The sequence below is a fragment of the Vicia villosa genome, linkage group LG4, assembly GCF_029867415.1.
Source record: "Vicia villosa cultivar HV-30 ecotype Madison, WI linkage group LG4, Vvil1.0, whole genome shotgun sequence".
NCBI classification, from domain to species: domain Eukaryota; kingdom Viridiplantae; phylum Streptophyta; class Magnoliopsida; order Fabales; family Fabaceae; genus Vicia; species Vicia villosa.
In genome coordinates, this window is record NC_081183.1 from 160211462 (window position 1) to 160219947 (window position 8486).

At 30.7% G+C, this 8486-nt stretch overlaps 1 protein-coding gene across 2 annotated transcripts; it reads right to left on the bottom strand.

The window, feature by feature from the left end:
- Positions 1-4624: 4624 nt before the first annotated feature.
- Positions 4625-8486, bottom strand: LOC131595709 (pentatricopeptide repeat-containing protein At1g66345, mitochondrial). Of its 2 annotated transcripts, none has more exons than XM_058868150.1 (4): positions 6767-8486; positions 6514-6623; positions 6255-6407; positions 4625-5012 (listed from the first exon to the last, which is right to left on the bottom strand). In XM_058868150.1, the coding sequence occupies exon 1, from the start codon at positions 8434-8436 to the stop codon at positions 6781-6783; it is 1656 nt and encodes a 551-aa protein (XP_058724133.1). In that variant the 5' UTR covers positions 8437-8486; the 3' UTR covers positions 4625-5012; positions 6255-6407; positions 6514-6623; positions 6767-6780. The 2 variants fall into 2 exon arrangements, with proteins under 2 accessions (XP_058724133.1, XP_058724132.1); XM_058868149.1 differs by having other exon boundaries at positions 5816-6407.

The window sequence follows — 8486 nt, forward strand, 5'->3', positions numbered from 1 at the left end:
ATTTTAAATATTAGTTGATCTAAATATTTTAAATTTTAAATTTTTTATTGATCCATGAAACCAAAAAAAAACATTTGGATACGAGAAAAAAATTGTTATTGATCTAAATATTTTTATATATGAAAAATGGTATTTATGATCCAAATATTTTTTATTCAAAAATGATATACGGGAAAAAATTTATTATTAATCTAAATATTTTTCGCTTAATTGCAACTTTAGTCCCCATATTTTGTCTTTTTCTTGATTTTGATCTTTCTATTTTAAAAACCACTATTTTAGTCTCATTTTTAAGTTTTTTTTGCAATTTTCATCCTCCTATTTTGTTTTTTTTTATGCAAAATTAATCTCTATTTTTCTCCCTTCTTCAACAGAAACCTCAAAAGGCAACCAAAATCGTGGTTTTAAAAATTGAGGACCAAAATTATAAAAAAAAAAAATGACAAAATAGAGGGACCAAAATTACAATTAAGTCAATATTTTTATATATTGAAAATTTACTATTGATTCAGATATTTTTGCAAACAATATCCAAACAAAAATATTATTTGTATGGAAAAAATTTATTATTGATCTAAATATGTATTTTCTTTTTTAACCTTCTATTTAAAAGAAATATATTATAGAATCAAATGCGGGTTCCAAACAAGAACTCGTGTGTATGCACGGGTTTGTTACTATTTTAAAGAGTGATGAGTACTATAAGCACTTTCTTTTTAACACTCTCTCCAACATTCACTCTCTTATTGGATGAAATACATGTGGGTCTCTCACTTTGAAAATGAATCCCACATAAAGTGGTAGGACCCACATATGTTTCAACCAATAAAAAAATTAGTGGTAAAGAGAGTGTTAAAAAGAGAGTGTTGCTAGCATTTATTTTAAAGAGTATTCTTAGACACTCGTTTGCATTTCTCTAAATTTATATTTGACTTTTATTTTAATTATTATATTTGTCTTATAAAAAGTGTCTCATTTATATTGTTTTTTCTGTCACAAAATAATTATTATTTTACAACATTTATTTTATTTTTTCACTAGTATACTCATATAATTAACTTTCACTTTATTCAACAACTTTTTTAATTATAATCAATAGGAGTGCTCTAATAAATTATATTTTACATGTAAACAAGAATGAAGAATATTATTCATAAAAGAATTTTGGCTAAATTACAGTTTTGGTCCCCCTATTTTGTTTGATTCACGAATTTAGTCCCCTTATTTCAAATTCAAACAATTTTAGTCCCCCAATTTTATATTTAAACAGTTTTAGTCCCCCTCTCATATTTTTTCAAAGAAAATCGATGGGATTTTTTAATTTTTAACTTATATTTTTATCTACAACATTCAATAATAAGTTTATATGCGATGATTTGTCATGTTTCACAAGTAATTTGTCATTTAAAAAGTGAAAATATCGTTAATTTCAAATAAAAAAGTATGAAAGGGGGACCAAAATTGTTTAAATCTAAAATAGGGGGCCAAAACTGTTTAAATTTAAAATAGGAGGACTAATTTCGTGAATTCGAAAAAATAGGGGGACCAAAACTGTAATTAAGCCAAGAATTTTAGTCTCTCTCTTATGGAGACATATTTCTTCTCGAATTAGAATAATTAGACCTATTAATTTATCAATTCCAATAGAAATCTTGGGTGACAGTAACTATCAAAAAAATGTTAGATATCAGGAGGTTTAACATCTCTGCAATTTGATTTGATGTACGTTTTTGTTGTTCTTTTTTATTGCATGCATTAGGTAAAACAACATGGGCAATAAAAGATGTAAATTGTGAAGAGACATCATGTGGAACAAGATGTTCTAGCATGAGGTGCAACATCAGGCATTAGTCTGTTAGATGGATTTCATGATTAAATTTGAGTATGATTGTGTTTGTTACTAAGAAGATTGTTTTTTAAATAAGCTTGTAAATCCAAATTTGTTTGGAAAAGAATTTTTATAACTTATAGAGATTTAATTGGATATGGTTTAATTAAAAGATTTGAATTTGGTTTAAATAAGAAGATTTGGTTTGATTGAATTTGCATTAAAAAAATGATTTATTTGAATATTGCCTTGAATGAATATTTATTCCAGATTAGTTTATTCAAGATTCGGTTGATATTGAATATGAAAAGATAATGATTGAAGATTCATTCTATGAAGAGATTTAATTTGAATTTGCACTTAATAAGAAATCTTTAATCTCTATAAAAGATGGTTTAAAATATAGTTCAATGTTTGCAAGAGATTTATTCTAAGTTGGAATTATGGTTTATATTAAGTAAAGATTTTATTTAATTTATTCAAGATTTTCTAATTTTGTTATGTGGACAGATGTCGTGCCAAGTGTTCCAACATTATGTGAGACATTTGAATCGGTATGTTACATTGTGAGCAAGGTAAATTGAAGTATATCTTGTCCTTTTAAGATTTATTTACTTTTCTGTTATATCAAGATTTAAGTATACTAGCTTGAGTTTTGATTTGACAAAATATCTTATTTTAGCAATATTGCATGTGAAATGCTTAATGTGTATCAATCAAGTATCTCAATGTTCCAAATAAAGATTTGATTGATTATGTGAGTTTTTGGAGGATGTGATTTGAATCATATACATCAAGAATAATCAAGAGATTCATATTTATTCAAGATAATCAATCAAGATTAAAAATCATCGTTACTGAAGATTAATCTCACGTGCTTTCTAGAAGTCTAACTGAATTCATCCTTATGCGCTTTAGGAACTAGACCTTTTTTTCTACAAAAGGAGTTCATCTCCTTTATGAAGACTCTGAGCTTGAGAGAAATATCTACTCTATAGGAAAGTTTTGGTTAAGGATTGTCTTTGATGTTTTGGTTGTAATAATTTATTCCTAGATACTAATTCTATGAGCCTGATAACAAAGTATTTATGTGAGTGTTTAGTTGTTGCATTTTTTCAATCATATTGTAATTGGCCAAACACATGGAGAGTGTTTGAGTAAAAGTAAGAGGGGTCTCTTATTCAATATGAGCCTGAACAAAGTTTCACGGGCAGTATTAGGAAAATGACCTTAAATTGGGAGAGTTCATAGTAAGACTATTTGTCCTTCTGACTATTGAATGTGGAATTGTTATATAGAGAAGCTCTGAATAGAAATACACAGTTAGTAGTAGGAAGAGGAGCATCGAACAAGGATTGTTCATCTAAGACACTTTTTACTAATACTATTGAGAGTGTATTTCCTTTCTTGGGTTGAAAGTAGGGGTGGAAATAGGCTAGGCTAGGCTTTAGAAGGTCTGAGTATAGCTTACGGTAATCTTAAAAGACCTAAGTTTGGCCTATGGCCTATCATAGGCTCAGTTTTTTGGCCTGACCTGTCCTTTTTAAATTTATGACCTGACCTGAAAGCCTATTTAAAAGTCTGTATCTCATTAAAAATTTTAATTAATCCATATTAATTAAGAAGTCTTATAGGTCGACCTATATATGCATATATAAGGCGGCCTATTTAGCCTTTGTTCTATAATATATATATATATATATATATATATATATATATATATATATATATATATATATATATATATATATATATATATATATATATATATATATATATATCAAAATATAGGCCGAACTATAAGATTTCATAGGCTCTTTTAATAGCCTAAGTCTGACCTATTTAATAAAATAAGTTTTTAAAAAGCCTAAGTCTGACTTCTTTATTAAATAGGCATGACATGACTTGGCCTTAAGTAGGCTAGGCTATAGGCCGGCCTGGACTATTCCCACCCTAGTTGGAAGCCCCCCAGACATAGGTAGCGTTGTACCGAACTGCATTAACAATCCTTTATGTTCTTTATTGTCATATGATTTATTTTCGATTATTTGTTAAATCTGGTATAAGATATCAAACAATTTGTCTTAGACATCGTGTCCAAAATCTGTCATACGAAAAACCGAATTTCAATTTTTAAAATCGTCCCTTACACATATTTCACATTTAGAAAAGATTTTTATTGACCACATTTATCACTTAAAAGGTTTTTATTAAACCCATTGTATCACGTATATATTACGATAATTTATTTTTGCTTCATATCTAGTATAGAGTTTTTTATTGAGCCCTTATATCACGTATTATGGTAATTTATTCTTGCAGAGATTTATAACTCTATTATTTACATGGCTTATTTTTTTTTTGGGAAAATAGTTTAGTGGCAAATTTTACCATTTAAATATAAATAAATGGGTTAACCTATGTTCAAACTCGTGCCCCTATATTTGGTTTCTCTCCACAATGTCAACTGAGTTGACTTATCATAACTATATTTGATTTCTCTCCGCAATGTCAACTGAGTTGAGTTATCATAATTATTTTGTGGGACTTTTAACCTCCTTTATATTACATGCAAAAAAAAGTAATTAAGAACTATATTGAAAAATATATTTTTCAAAATAATCCCCATATATTGGTACGGTGCGTCGGTGCCTATCTTTCGAATTTTAAATTTGGTCAAAAACTTTTAAAACTTATAAAAATGATTTAAAAAATTTAACAATGAATGATTTTATTACTAATCAATAAAAAAAATTGAATTTCAATTATATCATCTAAATTGAATAGAACTTTAAATTACTTTAAAAAATTCCAATTAAAGATAAGCATTGGTATATTACTTCACCTATATGCTAAAGTTTATTCGAGAGTGTCGATTACAAGTTACATCATATTGAAAATCCAAGTAAAATGCTATGTAATTTTTATTTATAGAATTCCATCACCCCTGAGCTGAAATATTACTGGAAGCAATATGAATTTTTCAGTTATTTCCTTTCCACCGTGTCTCAAAAACATGAGAATGTCAATAGCACAAGAATGCTTAGAGATATTGCATGGGTTTGGAACCTCTGGAATTATATAATCCAAAACAATCACCTTTCCATGTTTTGGCAAAGCTTTGTGACAATTTCTTAAAAACTTCACACAATCTTCATTTGCCCAATTGTGACATACAATCAACCTAAAATGAACAGAAAAAAATAAAATAAATGTGATTAGGACATATTTTGTAGGGTTAAATACGTTTTTAGTCCCTATAAATATGCGACCCTGCATTTTTAGTCCCTATAAAATTTTCCCTCAATGAGTGGTCCTTATAAAATTGTTATGAACCTAGTTTCAATTCCTACCGTCAAACCAATGCGTATTTTAGAATGATTATTTTGCAGACATGTTCATAATGTTTTAAAAAATTCCTGGAAAAAAAAGAAACTCAAAATTTAATTTCTATGTTGAGATTTTCATTACTTTTATCATTATTTTTTGAAATTTGAAAAATTTATATTTAATTCTTCTCGTTTTAAAAAATTCTAAAACTTGGGAAATAAATATTTTACAGTATTCTAAACATATATAAAAAAAAAATATTCAAAAATTTAAAAATGAAAGGGTAATTAAACAGTTTTTAAAATTTTAGAAAATAACAGGGACTGAACTAAAAACGTATTTATCCCGATTTTGTAAGTTACATTAATTGGAATGCTTATTTATTCAGTAACCTCTAATAGAAATTTTATATTTAGTGACTTGATTTCAAGACCAAAAACAATTGATCACAACAACAGAGAATGTTTAGACACGGAGTCATTAAAATCATTGACCAAATCCATATTAGTCTCTAAATCAATTGCAAAAATATTTTGGATGCAAGTTTAAAGACTAATTTATTAGTGATCGAAAATGTAGTCTCTAAATAGGGTTTTTTCCCCACATACAAAGTTTAAATACAAATTTGAACTTGAACTCACTAATGTACACACTAACCTTTAGTAAGATGGCATCACCTGATAGAACACTTTCGAACATATTTCCAGCAACATGCTCTATCTCTTCAAGCAAAAATAACGAACGTTTTTTAACTATTAATTTTGGCTATAAGTATATTCCATTCTTCGAAGGAATCCTAATTTGTCTTAATTTGTTTTCTACTCTTGATTGTTTCTATGATTATCTTTCTCGTACTTTTCTTTTGCCCAAATTATCAATAAAAAGTCAAATGTACTTGCATCCATATATTTTTTGGCCTTCATTCATTGTAGTTATCTTATTACTTGCTAACTAGGTGCCCTTGCTTACACAACCTCCAAGTATTCCTTGAACATCTTGTCAGAAGGCTCTCTAGTTGTAAAACTTGAATTGATATAGGAGAGACAATGAATTCCGCTGAAAACAAGAACTAAACTTTAATTGTCAAATTACTTACCTTAAGTGTTTCCTAGAAGTATATATGTAGCATTATTGCTTCCACTGATATGACTGTTTTGGAAATGCTAGCAGTCACAAAAGCTTGCTTTTTATGCTCCTTCTGCTGTCGCAAACTCAATATGTCTAAAGCTTATGAACTTCCCTTCTTGATCTGTATGAAGGTGGATGTTAACAATTTTCCACAATCTTCGAAACGAATTTTCTAAAAGAAATTCAACCGAATAAAGTAGTACAGAAAATAGTTGACAATCACCTACCCGATATGTATTTAAATATCATCTCACTCCATATTGAATTGAATGCCAAGTTTCAAACAAAATATTGTCTCTGAATCTGATGCATCCAGCACTTTGTTGTTTCAGAGTACCTATGTAAACAAAACAACCGTAAAAATTCAGTAACATATCATATCCCTAATTTGACATTTTACATTACAAAGAACCAAGAAACAACAATTTCACATGAATAACAAGCTCCCTCCCTTCTGCAATGCATACTATCTTGACTCACCTCTTTGGGGAACATCAACAATGTTGCAACCCCAATGAGGCCATTTCTTTACGAAGCTGAAGAGCCCTATCGTGGTTCCCCTTCTGCAAGTGACCAGCAATCAATGTCTCATATATAGTTACATTTGGAACCAACGATCGACCTTTCATAATCCTCAAATACTTCTCAGCGTCTTCAACCTTTCCAAAACGGCACAAACACTGAATCATCGACGAATAAACAGACAATCCAGGACACATAGACTTATACTCCATTTCATAATATATCTTAAGAACATCCTGAACCTTATCATTTCTCGCATAACCATTTATCAGATGAGTATAAGTAACACCACTCGGCAAAAACCCTTTATCTAACAACACAGTCAAAACATCATTCACCTTCTCCACATCTCCATTCTCACCAACCTTCTCCGCCACCTTATCAAACAACAAACAACTAGGAACCAACCCAGCACTCAACATTTCCTCAAAAACACTCCAACACTCTTTCAACCGTCCCGTATCTGCACACCCAACGATAACACACTCATAAGTCTCACCATAAGGTCTCAACCCCTTCCCTTCCATTTCCCGCATCAACCCAATCGCTTCTTCAATCTTCCCCTTCTCACAAAACGCTTCAATAAACGAAGTATAAACAAACGAATTCTCACTAAAACCTCTTCTCACCATCTCACCATACATCTCTAAAGCACAGTCCAAATCCCCTAACCTAACCTTAACATGAACAATCAACGAGTAAGCAACCGAATCACTTATCAAATTCTTCTGCAACAATCTCTTCAACAACGTAACCAACTTAACCAACTCACCTTCTCCTTTTTCATTCTCCAACATCCTCAATATCAAACTCGAATTAACAACAACCGAAGGAGAATTTGAATTCTGCTTCCCGATAATCCGATCCACTACATCAACATTCCTCTGTAACAATCCCTCTTTACAAATCACATCAATCATAATCCTCAACGTAACGTTATTAGGGTAAATTCTTTTCACAATCATGTAACCATAAACCTCCCAAACAGTTGAAAAACGGTCACACTTCATAGCAACATGAAGCAAATTATTAAAACTCGATAAACCGATACAAAACCCTAATTCATCAACGTAACAACAAACGGCGAAAGCAGCTTCCGTTAATCTCGATTTCGCGTATGCTTTAACTAACAGATCGAGAACCGGCGGGTGAGAACCGGAAGAAACGAACTCGGAAGTGTGAATTAGAGAATCGACAACCGCGCGAACCGAGTCGGAATCGGTGTTTTGATTAGCGAGGGATTGGAGTAATGCTTTAGCGTCGGTGATTAAATTTGCGTGGAGTAAGAGGTTGATGGTTATTGAGTAAGATTGAAGAGTGTGTTGAAAACGGTGCGTTTTGGAGGACCAGTGGAAGAATGATAATGCGTTTTTAGCGTCGGTTGGGGTTTTGAGTTGTGACAAGATTTGTTCTACTAAGGGATTGGTTAGTTGGATGGAGGTGAATTTTTGGGTGATGGTGTCCCAATTCTGTTTTGTTCTGAAAGAGTTGCATATTGAGGTGACAATGTTGTTGTTGTTGTTGTTGTTGGGTTTTGAGGTTGATGAGATGAAGGGTGGTGTGTGGGAGTGAGGTTTGTAGAAAGTGAGTCTGGTTAAGAGCTTGATGGGTTTTGAATTGAAACTCATTTCTCTGTATCTTTCGCCGCTCACTCTGTCTCAGTCTCTTACAAACTTAA

Excerpts from the sequence above, each read along its gene's own strand:
- LOC131595709 (XM_058868150.1), bottom strand. The coding sequence starts at position 8,436 with ATGAGTTTCAATTCAAAACCCATCAAGCTCTTAACCAGACTCACTTTC.